The following is a 20,207-nucleotide window of genomic DNA, read 5'->3' as shown; positions in this document are numbered from 1 at the left end:
TGCACCGCTTTGTCACCGGGTGTAGCAAACTTGCACCGAAACCGTTCGTTTATTCGCAGGTACTGTTCTGTTTTGACACCCGATTGGCACCGGTGCAAGAAAATGCTACACCCAGTATGAGCGCGGTGTAGCAGGTACAAAGCTAGTTTTACCAATACATGCATATCGCTGAACTTGTATCGTGGTTTTGTTTTGGTACGAATGATGATTTTCTCTTCGGCATTAGGTAAACAGTTTGCTTTGATATTCGTTTATTTTGAGATGTTTTAATTTCCAAACAGCAAATCTGTGCGTTTGAAAATAATTTAAACTTGATCGATGATTATCACGTCTTTCAACTTCTGAGGAATCTTCAAAATTTATCGGTAACATGAACTTTCGAGGAGTTTATTCAACGTATATTTTTCCCATCATTATTTTTTTTTTTTTTTGATTATCGCAAATATGTGGATTACTTTTAATGATTTTAATCATCAGAATTTTCTGTCGCATGTTGATCTATTAATTATGAAAAAATTGACGTAATAAAGTTTTGATAAGCCCAGAATAGAATAAAAATTTATTAATTCAAATTGGACTGAAATATTACTGAAGTAACATTTTGAATTTTGATAACATTGAAAGTCAAACAAATGTCACTAAAGGATGGTTAAAGCGTTTTTAATATGAGTTGCGTTTCAATAACGTTATGTTTTAAAAAGCATTTATTTATTGTTCTTTTTACGTTGTAGCTAAACGTTTTCTATTAAACTGCCTTTAACATTTTTTGTGTTAAATTTGTGCACGTAGATCGTTTACAATTGTATGTTAGCATCCTTTTTTTATTGGGCAACGGAAATTGTTAAATTCTAAAGAGTTGCTTCTAATTGAAAAAATATGATATTACGAGAATTTGAAGAAGATAAATAATGTAGGAGTGTTAAAACATTGGATATCAATTTTCAAGTAACATTTATCATTACAAGTTTATCATGTTCAAGTGGATTACTGAAAACTTTTAAAATTGTTAAATTGGATATAGAAAGTAGAAAATAAAACTAAATAAAATTTTGTTCATCACGGAAATCATGAAAACATTGATTATGTTTATTTTTGATATCCTTTCAGTAACAAATTTTGAAAACGACGTATAATCAATGCTTCACCATTACGTCGTTTTCAAAATTTGTTACTGCTTTATTGTTTTCATTGACGCTCTCACGCGCTCTTACTAATACCATCATAAGCTGTCAATAAATTGCACCGAAACCGTTCGTTTTTTCGGTGTCAATTGCTACACCGGTGCAGTGCACCGTCGGGAATAAACGAATTCGACATTAATTTCTACAATTTCAACCTCTACAAAAATCTTACACGTTTATTTTTCTTTCTCTCCCTTTCTATGTCATCTGTCACTGCAGTTCGGTTTACGCTGATTCTGGCTTCAGCAGTGACTTTGCTATGGAGGACGAAGAATGCTACTAAACACCCGAAAGAAAAGCAGAAAAGAACCGATAAGAAAAATATCACAAACCATTTCCCCCAACGCCTACCGCCAACGACAGTTTGGTAAGGAGGATGAATTTACAACACATCAACCATGTTACTCTTTATTATAAATAATCCTTTTGTATTTTGGACTTTTTTGCTTTTTGTGGGACAGGATATTTTTGTGTTATCGTATAAGCACTCGTAGCTCAGTTCAGAATTCCAACCAGTAATTTTCACATTTTTTGTTCTCTTTTTTTTTCCAAAATCTTGATTACACTTAACAGGAATGTTTGTTTTTTCATTGATAATAGTTCGTTTAGACCAGTTTTATTCAGTGTTTTGCATATGCACCGATAACGAAACAAAAGAAAAACAGATATAAAACTAAGAATTAACCAATCTTAACAAGTTTGTCCCGTTCCACCACACATACAGTAATGCTAAGAAACGATTATAATGAAATATTTTATCGAGTAAAGTTGACTTGAAAATTGTAACCGATAGAGTTAAACAAACAAGAAAACATTTTGAACAATTTTTGTAACACACCACACAGCACAGCACCGTTACGTGAAGGCAGGTGAGAGCTGCGGTGTGAGAATTTACGTAACCGTGAGTGCGCGATGCCGGCAATGTGTAGCCAACTGGAAACATCAAACAAAGGGTTTTTCATTTTTTTTTTTCTAGATTTTTAGGGCACAATAAACTGCGATGAGGATCATCCATGAATGCGAGCACCACACACATTGGCCCCCTAAAACGGCAAAAGTAGAACTCGCCGCACGCAATATGTATCCATGATGCTTCAAGTGCTGGCGCTCGCATAGGCCAGAGTTACATACAATAATATCTACTCAATTAACCTGAAACACTAAAGTATAGAATCAAAACGCGTTTGAGACTGCAGTGGGGCGAAATTTAGAAGCTACTCAGGAATTTAGGGCATAGTGCAGAAGTAAAACAATACATAAAAAATGCAAAAAAAAAATGAAATTAGATTGTAAGCGTGCAAGAATATTCGATACGTTGTTGATGATGCAAACCTGAGATGGCCGGCTAAAATTCGTTCCAGCCTGCAGTCGCCAGTTGGTGAAATTGCCCCTGTTTTTGGTGGCTAGCGAGTTGCTTTTCTGCTCTCAAATCGAAGAAATCGAGAAGGGTACGTACGGCAGGGAGGGAAGGAAAGTATCATATTATTGGAAACCAGCAGAGGCACAATCATGAAATCACAGCACAGAAAAGCTTCACCCTAGGGATGTTAGGAGAAGGCCCCGAAAGGCAGGCCGGATTGCTTCCTAGTGTGGATATTCGCTGGCCACCATCAACAGTACTCTAGTACACTCAGTAGGATAGGGCGGTAGGAATCCGAACGGGGTTCGTCCGCTTCCGGGCATTTGGCGCGGGAGGCGGAACCGCACGTGAGAACTATTTTATTGACTGTACTCTGTGATATTAGCTTGGTAAGAGAGAATGATAGTTCTTATGTAGCAGTAGGAAACAGTGAATTAGTACTTTTAAGACACATTTTTGCGCTTTAACACTGGATGTGAAATGTTTTTTTTATTGAATTCTTGAGCAATTAGGCCAACGAACTTTGGTTGATAATATGCGTGAACCAGAAAGATCGTTGTAAAGAATTCATCACAGAAAAGTTCTTATTTTTCCGAGATAAGTCACTTATTTTAAGATCGACGTCAACAAACGCTGAAGTACAAATTGCAAGTTGTGAATGAGAATTTCTTTTATTCGGATCATCTTTTTCAGATTTTCAGATAGTGGCTTCCAAATGTTTTGAAGAGAAAAGAATTCTCCACGTTAGATGAAGGTTTCTGTATGGAAGTGAAGTTTTAAAACTAGCAAGTTTGGGCTGTACAAAGTTTAATAGTTGATGTTCATTCAATCTAGAGATTGGTGCGAGCAATCCTACTCGTAGTCACAATCATACTAGTCAAGATCATCCTCTTCGGAAGTTCATTTCTAGCATTGTGAGTATACAGCCTCTTTCAACGCCCATGTTTCTTGACAGATGGGCCCCGTAAGAGCGTTACAAAGCGAAGTTACGAGATCTAAAATGCAGTTCGTAAAATGTCCTGTTAGCAGCACAATATGTCTTCACTTTACGACAAATGCTTAGAAAACATCCACATTAATCATTTCCTCAGCGCTAGCGCCCCTAGGCCTGCCTCTATCTCTACCTGCAATCTTGTACCACGTGCAAGGCCACAAACTTCTGTGATTCGTACACTTTGATTTTGAAGCAACAAGCGTTACTAGAGCCAGCCCAATCAATTTCGGCAGAAAACCGTGTTCTGGCATTGTATGCCAAAGCTTATTTCTTTTCGCTGAACTGAAAGCTGTAATAGAACGTATGATCAGATGATGAGTTACATTCCCGGAATGTGTCTGTCTAGCTCAAATGCAGAGTAAACAGTTGATCCATCATTGATGGCCCCTATCGAAAACCAGCTATTCGCCGGCAAAGAACTTCTCAAGTGGCCTCAGACTGACCCTTGTGAATGCTTGCTCACAGTAAACAGTAATGCGGTAACGCCCAAGACGTCTCACAATTGGAAACCCCAGGAAGAATTGCGGAAGAAATACACGAAGGAGCACTGATACGACTTTCTGGAGGAACTCCAGATGGAATTCCGTTAGAAATCTTGAGAAAAATCTCTGGAGAAACCCCTAAAGGAGGAATCTCTGGTTCTAACCCAGGAGAAACTCTGAACCGGAGGAAACCTGAAGGAACACTGGAAAGAATCGAATCTTTCGTTCTCTCCGAAAAGTAAATCTAGAACTATTTTGAGTAGAATCTCTGGAAGAATTCCGGGAACTATCCCTGAAAAAGACTCAAAAGGAATCCATGAGAGGGGGAATTCTCGAAAATATCTCTAATAATCCCAAACGGAGTCCCGAGAACAGAAAACAGTTATCCGTTTACGCCCAAGATTTCTTACAATTGGAAACCCCAGGAAGAATTCCGGAAGAAATCCTCTGAGAAGCACCTGAAGGAATTCCTGTAGGAACCCCAGACAGAAATCTGGAAGAAATTTTCAGAAAAATCTGTGTAGAAACCCCAAAAGGAATTCCTGGAGGAATACCTGGTTCGAACCCAAGAGAATCGCTGGACCAAAAAAAAAATCTGAGGAACACTGGAAGGAAGCGAATTTTTCCAGAATCTCTGAAGGAATGCCTTCGGAAAGTAAATCTAGAATTATCTCTGAAAAAGACCCAAAAGGAACCCGGGAGGAACTCCAGAATATATCTGTAATAATCCGGGAGGAATTTACGAAAATTACTCTGTAGTAATCCCGAATGGAATCCCGAGAACAGTAGGAGAATTTCTGGACCAGAAGAAACCTGAAGAAACATTGGAAGGAATCGCGGAATTAATATAGAATCGAACCCTTTCCGGAAACCATGAAGGAATGCATTGGTCAGAACTATTCTAAGTGGAATCTCTGGAAGAATACCATAAGGAACGGAGGAAAAAAATCGAGAGGAATTCCAAGTAAATATCTGTAATAATTCCGAACAGAATTTTGAAGAAAATCTTTGGGGAGATTCCTGGAAGAATTAAGACCGAAAAGCTATGAAGGAACACTGGAAGAAATCGCGGTAATAACATTGGGTCGAACTCCTGCAAGTATCCCTAGACAGTCCGGATAAAAATCCAGTAAGGAATTTTATAACGGTTTTTGAGCAGAGGAACCCTGCGAGAAATTCCAAGAAGACTGTGAAGAAACACAAAAGAAATCTTTTGGAAAATCCTATGCGACTGTCCGAAAAAGCCTTATAAAGGAGCTCTTAAAAAAAGGGTCAATTTCTTTATAAATTTCTAAAAGTATCACTGGAGGAATCCATGAAGATATTTCGGGAGAAAATTCTGGAATAATCTCAGTAAAAATCACAGAGAAATTCTCTGTAAGAATCCCTGCAGGGACAGATTCATATGATATTCGAATAGTGCAGTAATATAGGACTGATATATAACTATGATCGGAAGAGTTGGCTCAGTGTGGAGGTATTTGTAACAGTATCCCGGAACGAATCCTTGAAGTTGAAGGAATAACTGGGGTATCTTTGAATGTATGTATCCCGAAATGAATCCCAGAAGGAATGAATAAAAATCTTGAAAATTTTTAGGAGGAATTCTGGAAAAGTTCTTATGAGAATCTTTTTAGAAAAACTCCTAGCAGCGTTCGCGGTAAAGTTCATGAAAAAACCCTGGAGCAACTTTTAGATGTATTACTGAAGTATCCCCGCAGAAATCCCTGAACAAATGGGGTCCGAGTTGACAGTGATTCAAAACATCCACACAACATCGCCATCGAATGTAACAGTTTGGCACGGAACATACATATACTCGACAGACGGTTCTCACTTACTTGAATTCAGTTTTGTCGTATAAACCATCTTTATGACCTTTTACAGACCCGAGATATCATTGAACGCAGTTATGTTCACTAGCCTGGTACACGGTTTATATGGGAAAATATAAAAAATGGAAAAACTTCAACTCCTGTACACTTTTTGAGTACCATTTTGGTGCCATATCAATTGTGCAAAATTGCAGATTGATCAAAGAAACTATATTTTAGCGCCAGCCATTCTTAGTTTTTCATACGATTTACCATGGGGGAAATTTACTTCTTCAAAGAAAAATCGCTTGAGGTCACCCATTGATCCCTGAAAATAAGTCGCTGAATGATTTATGTAGATAACTTCACGAGGAATCAGACCTCCGAAGACCGCAAAGCGATGCGACATTCGTGGAAAAAGTTATTAAGCCTTACCCAATCGATAAAATGACGAGATTTTATTATTTATTGTTATTCCTTACATGTTAAACAGCGTTGGCATGCCATTCGGCTTTCAGTCAATAACTTTTTCCACATGCCTTTGATCGCTTTGCGGTCTTCAGAGGGTTTTTTCCTCGTAAAATTTCCAACAGAAATCATTCATCGATATATTTTTAGGGGTTTAGGGGCGACCTGTGGCGATTTTTCTTTGAAAAAGTGATTTCCCCCATAGTAAATCGTATGAAAACTTAAAACGGCTGGCGCTAAAATATAGTTTCTCCGATCGAGCTGAAATTTTGCATAGTTGATATGGGGCCAAAATGGAACTCAAAAAGTGTACAGGAGTAAAATGTCTTCTCGTGTCCCACGCTAATGTTCACCCCAGCGCCATCTGGTGGGACGATTTCCCACTAATCACAATAATAGACAACATTTGCAGAAAATATCTAAATTTATGTGAGATATTAGCAAAACAAACAGCAGCGTTATGTGGTAAGATAACTCCCGACTAGAGCATGATGGAGATGTCAACGCATCGAATTTATTTCAAATATTTATCATTTTCGCCACCTACACACATAATGCTTAAACATTGTGTAAATCTCAGAAATACCATCCCATAAATAGGATGCTGATGGGATATGGGAAGAAAGCATTATACCGCAGAATTATACATTTTACGAGGTTGCCCTCTCTGGAAGGTTAACCTATCAGAAAGCTTACTTGGATTTGTATTCCGAAGCCTTAAACTATAGATACAAATCAAATATAACTTCAACTAATAGTGCTATTTAGTGAAGTTAGGGCCGATTTCTTCACCTCGGCTTAACTGGTAAGCCAGGCTTACCCATATAGTTAAACCTGGTTTAACGCCTAAGCCAGGGTGAAAAAATCGGCCATTAAAATATTTGATTCGTTTCATAAATGTGTCTGAAACTATTTGGAATGAGCATGAGCAATGAGCATAGACAACCATACAATTCGTAGTTGCTACTCCGTGATTGATTAGAATTATCGAAACTGCACAAAGAACCAACAAACGGAACTAGCTTACCATTCTTAAACATTATTAAATCATTAACGGTGCCGGCCACGTCCTTGCGGTTATCGAAGAAGGGAAGGAATGTTCGTGTGGCGTGCGACCAGGATCTCCACGACTGTTACAAAATGGAGTTTTTCTTAATGTGGAGTGTGAAACATATTAGAATAAACACAAACTGCTTTCCTAATTTTTTTGAAACCCCACACACCAAATTTTTTGAAATGCTTCCGGTACAAAAAAAATTAGCTAAATAAATTGCTTAATTTCAGCAACATTTTTACTGAATTTCAGCACAACGTTGCTGATCAACTATCAAAATTGCAAGTTAAAAAATAATTGCTGATATTCAGTGAATTCGTATTACCAAATGTAATCATCACAAAAAATCAGCCAAATTTACTGAATACCAGCAAATAAAATTTGCAGTGTATTGTATGTATTTATAGGGCCCATATTGCCGAGGCGGTAAACGCACGGGTATTCAGCATGACCATGGTGAGGGTGACGGGTTCGATTCCCGGTCGGTCCAGGATCTTTTCGTAAAGGAAATTTCCTTGACTTCCTTGGGCATAGAGTATCTTCGTGCCTGCCACACGATATACACATGCAAAATGGTCATTGGCAGAGGAAGCTCTTAGTTAATAACTGTGGAAGTGCTCATAGAACACTAAGCTGAGAAGCAGGCTTTGTCCCAGTGAGGACGTTACGCCAAGAAGAGAGAGAGAGTATGTGCTATAGGAATATATCCAAAGCAGTTCAAGTGTTTCAAAATCAAATTCATGAGCCTAGCTTGTTTCTGATCCAAGCATTCAAAGATTTCTGGTTCACCAAAAGTAAATGTTTTTCGTATACGTTCAACCAGTTTTTTTAGGTTTTTGGAAGCAAAGCGATCAGTTCTCCGGGTCAGCTATGTCTATCGCCCCTGTCACATGGAAGCATATCTGCCACAAACGCTGAAACGAGTTTACGAGCTAGACTTCAACATCGTATGGCTCCAAAAGCCGTGCAAGGTAAATGCCAATTTAACAACAACAGAAAAGGCAATGCTCTCGAACATTTATTACCCAATCGGGGTCCCAATGACAGACGGACGGACTGTTGACGGAGAGCTGAATAAGTCGATCGCCAGACGGCAACGACAACGACGCACTCGCGCTTCGCTCAGATTCAGCAAACGCATGCATGAGTCACGTGCTGCTATTGCATTACCTACCACCAGGCCTCCATTGAACCGGCCTCCTTCACCATCGTTATATCCTCGCACTTCTGGGAACTACTAGCGCTAGCGCAGCATGTCTGCTACTGCCGCCGCACGCGATTGTGGCACGTTTTCGTGAGCACACAAACGCGGCGTAGACAGACATAGGTTGTCGACACTAGTATGTATGCATCTTTGCTGCTGCTGTGCATAGCTGCTGCTTAGCTACGGTCTCGGACGATGGAGCTCGATGGAGCGCTTTATCGATAGTGGTGTTGACTCCGGCCGTGTAATATCATCAGCGTTCGTAGCCGGCCAATCAACCGACCATCCATCCACCGGCTTCCGATTTCACTTTTTTCCGCGTCATATAAATTATAATAAACATCTGAGCTCAGCTTTTTTGAACAGCTGGAGCGTTGTGCGAGCGAAGTGTAGCGTGAATTGTGGGAAGGCTGAAATCTCTACCCCGTTTGGCATACAGTCATTTGATATGAAGTCACTCAGGATAATAGACAATTAATACGGGGTAACGGGAGACCCCACAAATGATTTAGTAGATTGGTTCTTTTCACATGTTATACTGTAATGATTTTTCTGAGACGCCATCCTTACCAAACCATTCGGCACATTTAATATCGTGGTCGAGCATCACAATCCTACAACAATATGATCTCATATTTATATTGTAAATCCCTAGAACGAACCGTCGCAGCAGTGAACCTGCTTCCGACAAATAATGAAAAAAATGAACATTGAGTCACGTTCTACTACCGTTTGGTGTATTGGTACGGATGATTGAAAGCGTCTCGAAACTCATTACCACGCGGTGGAGGTGATAAGCTAGCGCCGAGGCTTCATCGTCCAGAGAGAAGGTCGATGAAGCCCGATAAGATGGTTGGTTTTGTAAAACACTATTGACCGAGTAAAATTGTGCAACAATGTTGATGCCGCCGGCATCAACGTCAGGGCGGCATAAAACAGTACCTTAAAAATATCGAGAACAGCGTTGATGAAGGAATTAATTACAATTTAACTTTACAGACCCAAATTGCTTCCAAGTTAGGGCCTGATTCAACCATGAATACACCCATTGAAACCGTCGACGCACGATGCGTTTAAGCGTGTTGATACATTTTTGTTTTTTTTTTCGAGTAACTAATTTCCATCCAGTTTAGCATCTAAAATATAAAACAAAACGAGATCTTTCTATATTACAAACAAACGTACAGATTAACAACCTAAAATAGATGTCAAATGTGCACTCCCCCCTCATCCGACCTAATAGATGGTATTACACACGGAAGGAAGCAGGGGGGTAAATTTTGATCGTAGTAATGTTATCAAAATCAGTGAGGAACAAGTGACGGTGAAAGCGATGCTTAATGCAAAAAAAAATAAATAATGAAGAATTATAAAACAAACTCTTAATATTAGAAAACACAACCACACTTACTGACATGCATTGTTGTTTCTAATGATACGGAAAATAATATTCTCTTTAATTAGGAAGTACTTTTTATTGAATTACGAAACATAAAAACATCATATTACACAGAGAAAATTTAAATGGTAATATAAAGTGGATAGGAAAACCCAAATATCGATGTGTTTGGTGTTCATTTAATATCACAACCTCCCTTTTACATCCGCGGGTATCCAAATGCTTCGTGCCATGCAGTCAGTGTTGCATGTATCAGCCTAATCAGGCTTGCCGGAAAACCATGGCCCAATATTATGTGCATAAGCCAATAAGGGCTAAGGGACTTTTTAACCTCACCAATTGTTGGTGGTTCCACTGCTCTGCTTGACCGTCCCGTCATCCACTATGTTTATCCTGTTCCCCAGTGACGATTCCTGAACCTCAAATCTACTTTCAGTCCTGGGCACCCACGGTGGTGCAGAGGGCCGAATTGAAAGATTTCCATCCTGGGCGATTGGCAGTCATCGCCTTGACCTGTGGTCAGGTCAAATTTCTGTCGGCTTGCTTGATTTCGTTATTGAGGCTGCGCCGCCATGAGCCTCTGGGCCTGCCTCTGCTGCGATGTCCTGCTGGGTTCCAGTCTAACGTAGTGTACATAGTAGTCGTCTCCATTCCACTCGGTCCATGGCTGTTTGCATTGGCGTAGCTAGAAGGGGGGTCTGGGGGGGCAGCCCCCCCCCCCAGAATCCAGCAGGCCCTCCAGAAATTTTTCATGACTTTATGTATAGAAATTAGAAAAAATCTGAGAGCCACTGTGTTAATGATAGACATAGATCTATAATAGACATTGCATTGATTTGGCATAATATGTGTTTAAATTGATAATTATTGGAGACTATTCTCAACTTGTCACACTTTACAATATCATTGTCCAATATGGAATTATGATATGTTTGGAATTATGATACCAGAAATACGAATTAGAATTACATATATAAATGGCAATGCTTTGTACGACTTCTTTTTTGAATCGCCGAATAATGAAATCATAAATTTTCAAAGGAATTCTTTTTTGGGTATCCTAAAGGAGTTCTGAAATTTCTAGCAGCATTACAGAATAATATTGATATATGCTTGGATAAATGCATATCAATATCATGAAAAAAAAATCTGTTAGAATTTGAAATGGAATACAGCAGAAGTTTTTGGAGCCTCAGATAAAATAGATATCACATTATTAAGGGCCCATATAGCTGAAGCGTAAACGCAAGTGTATTCATTAGAACCATGCTGAAGGTGATTTCTAGTCAGTAACTATACATTTCATTGACTTTCTTGGGCATCGAGTATTTGCGTATCTATCGAACAATGCACAAATTCAAATGTTCATTGAAGAAGTTATTAGTAGTTTACGTAACAAGGTGCAGAATTAAGATTTTTACAGCACGAGTCGTACATTTATCTAACGAGGCTTGCCGATTCTTGAAGAATTTCTTGGATGTATTTCCTGAGAAAAATCCTGGAATTCCCCTGGAGGAATTCCTGGACAGTTCTTGGGAGAATTCCGAAATAATCTTCTCTGGATTAATTCCTGAAGGATTACCTTTAGAAATGTCCGAAAGCGCTTCTAGCATGTAAGCACTTATATATTTAGTTACAGTGACTGTGTAAGAATCACAGGATATATTTCTGAAAGAATCGCAGGACGATTTTATGAGGAATCTACTGTGCAGGAACAGCAGGGAGTATTCTTGAAGAAATTTATGGATGGATTCCTGAATAAATCTGTGGATGACCTGCTTTAAGATTTCTCGAGGATAAATTTGAAAGAATTTTTTTTTTGTCTGTAATAACGAGATTTTTAACCCTAGGCTAGTTCATCTCGGGACCCACGCTTTACTTCCCTTCCGAAGGAAGAACCCACATTATGTGAGTATGTCGGGAGTGGGATTCGATCCCAGGTCCTCGGCGTGATAGTCTTGTGCTCTAACCACCACACCAGGTCCGCTCCACAGGTTTGAAAGAATACCTAGATGACTTCTTGGAGAATTTCCTTGCTAAAATTATATTAAAGAACTCCAACACAAATCGCTGGAGCAATTCCTCTAGAAATCCATCAAATAATTCAAAAACTCTTCAGGAAATCCTGAAAAAAATCTTGAATACTGAAATTTTTGAACGCAACCCTGAATAAATTTTTGAAAAGATCCCGAGAGGAATTTCTGAAGGAATCACTACAGGAATTCCCGGAGTAGTCCCTGAAGGAATGCTTGAAAAAATCCCTAGAGGAATTCCTGTAGTTATGTGTGGAGTACATACTGGAGACATTTCTGAAAGTATGCCTCGAAGAATCCCTGGATGAATTCCTGGAGGAATCCTTAGAAATCGCATCAGGAATCCCTGTAAGAATTACTAGAAAAAATCCTGGATGAATACTTTGAGAGGAATTTCTGGACGAATTCCTGGAGAAATCCCAAAAGAAATTCTTTGAGAAATCACAGAAGGAATTCCTGGAGAAATCCCTGAAGCAATTTCTAGATGAATCTCTGGAGAAAATCCTGGAGAATCTTCTGGACAAATCCCTGGTGGAACCCCTGGAGAAATTCTTGGATGAATTTCTGAAGAAATAATTGAAGGATTTCTTGGGGGCATCCTTGGAGAAATTCCTGGACGAATGCCTTGGACAATCCCTGGATAAATTCCTAGATGAATTCCTGATGAAACCTTTAGAGGAATTCTGGGAGAGACCTCTAGAAGAATAGCCGGAGCAAGATATCCTGAAGGAAGCCCTGGATGAATTCCTGGATGATACCCTAGAGGAATTCTAGGAGGACTCTCTGGAGAAATTTCAGAAGAACCCTTTTGGGAAATTACAGAAGGAATCCATAGAGATATATCTACAGAAATTATTGGAAGAATCTCTTTGGGAATTCTTGGAAAAAAAAACCCTGAAGAAATTTTTTGGAGGAACCTCAGGAGAAATGCCTGACGGAACTTCTGGACAAATTCCTGTCGGAAACCCAGGAAGAATTCCTGGATACATCCCTGGAGGAATTCTTGGGGCAATTTCGTGGAACTATTTCAGGGAGAATTCCTGGAGGAATCCTTGAATTAATTCCTGGAGGACTCTTGAAAGGAGTTTTGGAAAGAATCCCTGGAGAAATTTCTGAAGAAATTCCTAGAGGAATTTCCAGATGAATATCTGGAGGAATTTCCCGAGAAATTCCAGGAGGAATTGCTAGAGCAATTTATGGAGGAATTCTTGGAGGATTTCTGGAGGTAATACTAGAGGAATCATCGAAGGAATTCCTGGAGGAATCTCTGGAAGAATCCTCAGAGGAATCCCAGAAGAATTCCTGGTGTATTCCTGGGTCAACTTTTGGAGTATCCTTGGAAAAATTCCTGACGGTATCTCTACAGGAATCCCTGGGGGAGAAATTCCTGGTAAAATTTCCTAATGAATCCCTGGAAAAATTTCTGAATTTACCTAGAATAATTCCTGGAGAAATTCTTGGTGGAATTCCTGGAGGAATTCACGGAGAAATGCTTGGATGAAATCCTTAAGGAATGCCTGGAGGAATACCTGGCATAATTCCTGAAGAAATTTCTATAGGAATTTCAGGAGGAATTTATGCCAGGAATCCTTGGAGAAATTCTGAGAGTAATTCCTGGACTAACTCTTGAGAAATTCCTGGGGGAGTTTCTTAAGGAATCCCTGGAGAAATTCCTGGAGGAACTGCGATAATTTTTTCTGAAGGAATTCCTGTAGGGATTCCTGAGATAATTCTGGGATAATTCTGTAAAAAGTACAACACTACCAAAAAACCTCACTCGTCGTATACAGCGCGAGTGCGGTGCAGTTTCGGTTGCTTGATGGCACGCGTCCTGGAAGGTTAAGAAATTTCTAGAGGGGTTCCTGGAGGACTCCCTGCATAAATTCCATTAGCAATCCCTGAAGGAATTCCTGGAGAATTTCCTTAAAGACACACTGGAACAATTGCAGGAGAAATCCCTGGTGGAATTCCTGGCGGAATTCCTAGAGGAACCTCTAGAGGAATTCCTGGACGAATCCCTGTAGAAATTTTTAGAGGAATCCATGCAGGAATTCTCAGAGGAATCCTGAAAGAATTCCTAGAGGAATATTTGGAGAAATACCTTGAGCAGTTCCCGGAGGAGTCCCTTGAGGAATTCCCGGAGTTCAATTTCTGAGGGATTTTCAGAAGGAGTTACTGAAGAAATTGCTGAAATTCATGAGGAAATCCTGAAATCCTGGATTAATTCCTGGAGGAGTTTCTTAAGAAATCCCAAGAAGAGTTCTTGCAGGCATTTTTAAAATAATCCCGGAAGTTGTTCCTGAAAGAATTATAGAAGGAATTCACGGGTGATTCCCTGCAGAAATTTCTGAAGAAACCCCATGAGGAATTCCTTAGGGAATCTCAGGAAAGCTTTCTTAGTGAATTCCTGGAAGCATTTTTGTAGGAATCCCTGGAAAAAAAATCTGAAGAAATCCATGTCTGTAGTAATTTCTGGACGAATGGGGCACGTTCGGTGTAGTACTAGATTTGTAGTAATGAGCTGAATTTTAGTATGGTGAGAAGGTCAATTCTCCGTTCCTGCAATGAAATAGTGCAAAAAGCGTGGGTATTATGATTCCTTGCCTAATTTGATGCTGTTTGAGCAAAACTTTGGATAACTATGTTGTTTATGTTGCAAGAAATGGAGAAAACAACAAAACTGTTGCCCAAAGTTTTGTTCAAACAGCATTAAATTAGGCAAGGAATCATAATACCCACGCTTTTTGCACTATTTCATTGCAGAAACGGAGAATTGACCTTCTCACCATACTAAAATTCAGCTCATTACTACAAATCTAGTACTTCACCGATCTGTCCTATTAGGGGGCATCCATAAAGTACGTCACGCTTAGAGGGGGGAGGGGGGGTTCTGGAAAGTGTGACAAGCAATGTGTTAAGTATAGGAAAAACCCGTACGAAGGGGGGGGGGGGGTTGAAAATTCCCATTTTTAGCGTGACGTACTAAATGGATGCCCCCTTATTGAAGGAATACTTGTATGAACCCATAAAGAATTTTTTGTACAAATGTTTTAAGCAACTCCTGGATTATTTTCAAATAATCGCTGGTATAATTTTCTGAAAGAATTTTATGAATAAATTCCTGCAAAAAAACTTCGAAACATTCCAGATGGAATTATTGGAGCAATTTCTAGCGGAATTCTGGAAGTAATATATGGACAAATCCCTGTAGATATCTCTGAAGAAATACCTTGAAGGATCTCTGGAGAAATTCCTGAAGGAAACCTCAAAGAGGAGGAACCACTAAAGATATCCCAGGACAAATCCTCGAAGATATGTCTGGGTGAATTCTTGAAGAAATCTCTTGAGGAATCCACGATGGAATCGCTGCAACAAGCTATGGAAAAAAATCCTGGAGGAATTAGTGACACTCATATAGTTCACGAAACTATGAACAAATCTAAAACAGTCATTTCGATTCCTCAAAACTGCAATGCCGATTTTCATATTCACATATCGAGCGCCCATCCCGCTTAAAAGTCACTACAAGTCAGGCCGCCCGTGAGCCCCTTCCAGAAAATAATCCTAGCTACGCCAATGGCTGTTTGCCCCCAGTCCGCACTCTACGTAGGGTTCGCAGATCGTCCTCCACTTGGTCGACCTACCTAGCTCGCTGCGCTCCACGTCTTCTTGTACCGGTCGGATGACTCTCTAGAGAACCATTTTAGTCGGGTTGCTATCCGACGTCCTGATGGCGTGATCCGTCCACCGTAGCCTCCCGATTTTAGCGGTGTGGGCGATGGTTGGTTCTCTCAGCAGCTGATACAGCTTGTGGTTCATTCGCCTTCTCCAAGTCCCGTCTTCCATCCGCCGTAGATGGTACGCAACACCTTCCGTTCGAAAACTCCAAGGGCGCGTTGGTCCTCTTCACGTATGGTCCTTGCTTCGTGCCCATAAAGGATTAGGGGCTGTCCATTTATTACGTAAGGCAATTTTCACGATTTTTCGACACCCCCACCCCCCCTTGTAAGATTTTTTTGTATGAAAGCCCAAATATTTTTGTATGACGCGTAAGATTTCTCAAACCCCCCTCCCCCCATAAACCCTTACGTAATTAATGGACGGCCCCTTACCGGTCTAATCAGCGTTTTTTTAGATAGTTAACTTCGTGTGACGGCGAACTTTGTTCGATCGTAGAGTTCTACGGAGTCCAAAGTAAGCTCGATTTCCTACCATAACACTGCGCAACATTATTTTGTCTCAAGAGCAAACTTATGTGTCTCCGAAGGATTTTGGGCCGCTGAATCCGAATCCCGGCTCAGATTTGCTCCAACACAACACAATTTTGAGCTATACCTCAATTTATAGGGCAAAATATACGATTTTGGGCTTTTTTGACTGCAAGCCATTAAGCAAGGAAATATTTTTTTTAAGCAATCAAAAGTTTAATTGGTCAATTAACATCTAAATAACAACTCATGCAAAATATTTCGTTTTACCTAATCACATTTGATAGATTTAAGCATTTTATGTTAGTATGAAAACTTGCATGCAACTTTTGGAGGGTGACTTGTATGGGAAATATCGTACCTCACATAAATCGCTTAAAACTATCAAATTCGATTTGGTAAAACGAAATATTTTGCATGAGTCGTTGATTTAGATGTTAATTGACCAATTAACCTTTTGATTGCTTAAAAAAAATATTTCCTTGCTTAATGGCTTGCAGTCAAAAAAGCCCAAAATCGCATATTTTGCCCTATAAATTGAGGTATAGCTTAAAATTGTGACGTGTTAGAGCAAATCTGAGCCCGGATTTGGATTCAGCGGCCCAAAATCCTTCGGAGACACATAAGTTTGCTCTTGAGACAGACAAAAAGTTAATTTTTGTTACGCTGTGTAATGCGTCTCTGAATTTCTCTGCTGGTGTCGTTGTCGGCGGTCCCCAGTGAACCAAGCACACGAAATCTTCAACCGTCTCGATTTCATCACAATCGATAGAAATTCGGGGAGGCGGGCGCACTGATTTGTTCCTGGAGCCCTTTGCCATCATGTATTTTGTCTTCGACACATTAATGACTAATCCGATTTGCCTGGCTTCACTCTTTAGTCGGTTGTACGTTTCCGCCATCGTCTCAAATTTACGTGCTACCATAATATCAATATCATCAGCGAAACCAAGCAGCTGAACGGACTTCGTGAAAATCGTCCCACTCGTGTTTATCCCCGCTCTTCTTATTACACCCTCCAAAGCAATGTTGAACAGCAAGCACGAAAGACCATCACCTTGCCGTAACCCTTTGCGAGATTCGAAGGGACTCGAGAGTGTCCCATCACTCGATCCATCGTCGCCTTGATCAACCGTATCAGTTTATTCGGGAATCCGTATTCGTGCATGATCTTCCATAGCTGGTCTCGAGCGATTCGATCATGCGCCGATTTAAAATCGATGAACAAGTGATGTGTGGGCACGTTGTATTCGCGGCATTTCTGCAACACCTGGCGGATGGCGAACATGTGATCCGTTGTAGCGCGTTTACCCATGAATCCAGCATGATAGTGCCCAACGAACTCTCTTGCAATCGGTGATAGACGGCGGCATAAAATTTGAGAGAGTATCTGGAAGGCAGCACTCAGCAGTGTTCCCGCAATCCAACTTGTCGCCATTTTTGTAGATGGGACATACGATACCTTCCATCCATTCCTCCGGTAATACTTCCTCCTCCCAAATTTGGGTAATGACCCAGTGTTGCTCTCACCAGTGCTTCTCCACCGAATTTTGGAAGCTCGCTTGGTAGTTGATCTGCTCCAGCGGCTTTGTTGTTTTTCAACCGGCCAACCTCCTCCCCAATCTCTTGGAGGTCAGGGGCCGGAAGTCTTTCGTCCTGTGCACGTACTCCTAGATCTATTACCACGCTACCTTCGGTACTTGCGCAACGTTGCCATTGAGGTGCTCATCGTAAAGCTGCCGCCACCTCTCGACCACCTCACGCTCGCTCGTAAGAAGACTCCCGTGATTGTTTCGACACATGTCGGCACATGTGACACAAAGCCTCTGCGCATCCCTCTAGCAACAGCGAATATCACAAAGTGCAGACCATTATCGTTGGTAACGAAATGAAGGCTTTCTGCTCCAATGGCAGGTCAAAAGAAACTTTCTCTGTCGATCTGCGCATTTGCATCTTCGATAACTATTTTGACGTCTTGTTTTGGGCACTCTCCGTAGGTCTTACCAAGGCTCTCATAGAACTCATCCTTCATGTCAGCGGGTTTATCTTTTGTTGACGAATAGATGCTGTAGTGCATATTCGCCCCTCATTCTTAACACAGAAAATCGGTCGCTTATCGGCTTCCACCGAATAACGCTGCTTTCCGATCACTATAAAGCCAACTCCACACTCTGTCTTTTCGCCGCCACTATCGTAAATGTAGGACTTGAATGAACTGTTGACTATGGAATCCACTGTTCGCAATTCGCGTTTTTCAGTTTTGTGCCAGCCAGCGTATCTCCTGTATAGCCGACATTCTGCAGTTCACGAGTCAGGAACCCACCGCGTGCGGATTCTTACAAAGTTCTGACGTTCCATGATCCGATATCCCATCGTTGTCCTTAATTTGTTGCCGGATCTGTTGTCATTGAATCCATCCGTTTGCTCTACTTCTACTTTTCTCGGTGATTGAAGGTTTTCAGTAGATTACCTTACTGGGGTCGCTCCCTTCATCGCGCTGAAGGGGATACCACCTTGGGTATAGCTGACGCGATACATCAACTCTTAGCTGGCGATGGAAGCATGAGGTACAGGGGATAGACAAAATGATCGGGACAGGCAAAATTTTCACTCTTCAAAAAATGTTCAACTAGCTGTAACTTTTCCAAAAGTGCATCAAATATTCTCAAATTTTTACTGAGAGTTCTTCAACTAGTTGTGTATCAGTGGTCCAAATTTGGAAAATATCGGACTATTCTCCACGAAGTTATGAAGATTTTATAAATATCCGATAGCCAACTTTGAGCTGTTATATCTCCGGATTCAATGAACCGATTGCAATGAAATTTTGTCCATTTATGACTCTTATAATGAACTCTGCAAAACGTTTGACTTAACTTAAAATTTTTGACAATAGAAAAAGTTATACCGATTTCATTTATTTTACGATTTTTCAGTAAATTGGTCTATTTTTAATATGCATTCCATAACCTTTTCAATTTATTGGCAGCTATGTTGTTACTTTCCTTCAAAACACATTTATACAGGGTGTTAGGTTCGTGAGTGCAAACTTTTTAAAGGGTGATAGAGGACCATAAATGGTGAAAAAAATTGTTCTACGCATATGGTCAAATCTCAACCGTTACGTAGTTATTGAACTCCCCATGTTTTTGACTCTTGTTGCTTTTACTGGCTATAACTTTGAAATGGTCAAACTTATCGCAGTTTTTTTGCCCTTATTCGAAAGATTATTGAATTTTCTAACAAATGGCATCTTTGAACCGATTGGTTTAGTTAAATAACTAAGTTTTCTACAGAAAATAGCTTAAAAGTTGTGTGTTTTAATTTGTTTTTGCCAATTATCTTTGAAAAATGCGTAATAATTTAAAATTCTTTCTTTGGCAAAGTTGTGGCCCCTGTCCCACTCTACAATTTGTTCTTTGACATCAAACTTCTATCTCTTATCGTTTTCTTGAAATTTCGATTTAAATGTCGCATTTTAGATCATAAATTTGCAATCTTCATGGTAAGCACTTTTTTGCGCACTTTGCCGCACGTTTAAATCAAAATTGTAAGAAAACGATAAGAGTTAGAAGTTTGGCGTCAAAGAACGAATTGTAGAGTGGAACAAGGGCCAAAACTTTGCCAAAGAAAGAATTTTAATTTATTACGCATGTTTCAAAGATAATTGACATAAACAAATTAAAACACGCTATTTTTAGCTATTTTGCTCTAGAAAACTTAGTTATTTAACTAAACCAATCGACTCAAAGATGCCATTTGTTAGAAAATTCAATAATCTTTCGAATAAGGGCAAAAAAACTGCGATAAGTTTGACCATTTCAAAGTTATAGCCAGTTAAGGCAATAAGAGTTAAAAACATGGGGTGTTCAATAACTACGTAACGGTTGAGATTTGACCATATGCGTAGAACAATTTTTTTCACCATTTATGGTCCTCTATCACCCTTTAAAAAGTTTGCACTCATGAACCTAACACCCTGTATATAAGTCAATTAGAGGGAAATTAAA

General features: G+C 39.9%; 1 protein-coding gene across 1 annotated transcript in view; it reads left to right on the top strand.

Moving 5' to 3' along the window:
* LOC109430169 (repressor of RNA polymerase III transcription MAF1 homolog) overlaps nucleotides 1-10,113 on the top strand; it is a 52,980-nt gene extending 42,867 nt beyond the window's left edge. Inside the window, exon 4 of the mRNA XM_019706214.3 lies at nucleotides 1,401-10,113. Within this exon, the coding sequence (XP_019561759.1) occupies nucleotides 1,401-1,464 (64 nt within the window). The 3' untranslated portion in view covers nucleotides 1,465-10,113. The remainder of the gene's footprint in view (nucleotides 1-1,400) is intronic.
* The last annotated feature ends 10,094 nt before the right edge of the window (nucleotides 10,114-20,207 follow it).

The sequence above is a fragment of the Aedes albopictus genome, chromosome 2 (genome assembly GCF_035046485.1).
Source record: "Aedes albopictus strain Foshan chromosome 2, AalbF5, whole genome shotgun sequence".
Taxonomy (NCBI): domain Eukaryota; kingdom Metazoa; phylum Arthropoda; class Insecta; order Diptera; family Culicidae; genus Aedes; species Aedes albopictus.
The sequence above is the reverse complement of the archived record's forward strand: the minus strand, read 5'-3'. Positions and strand labels throughout refer to the sequence as shown.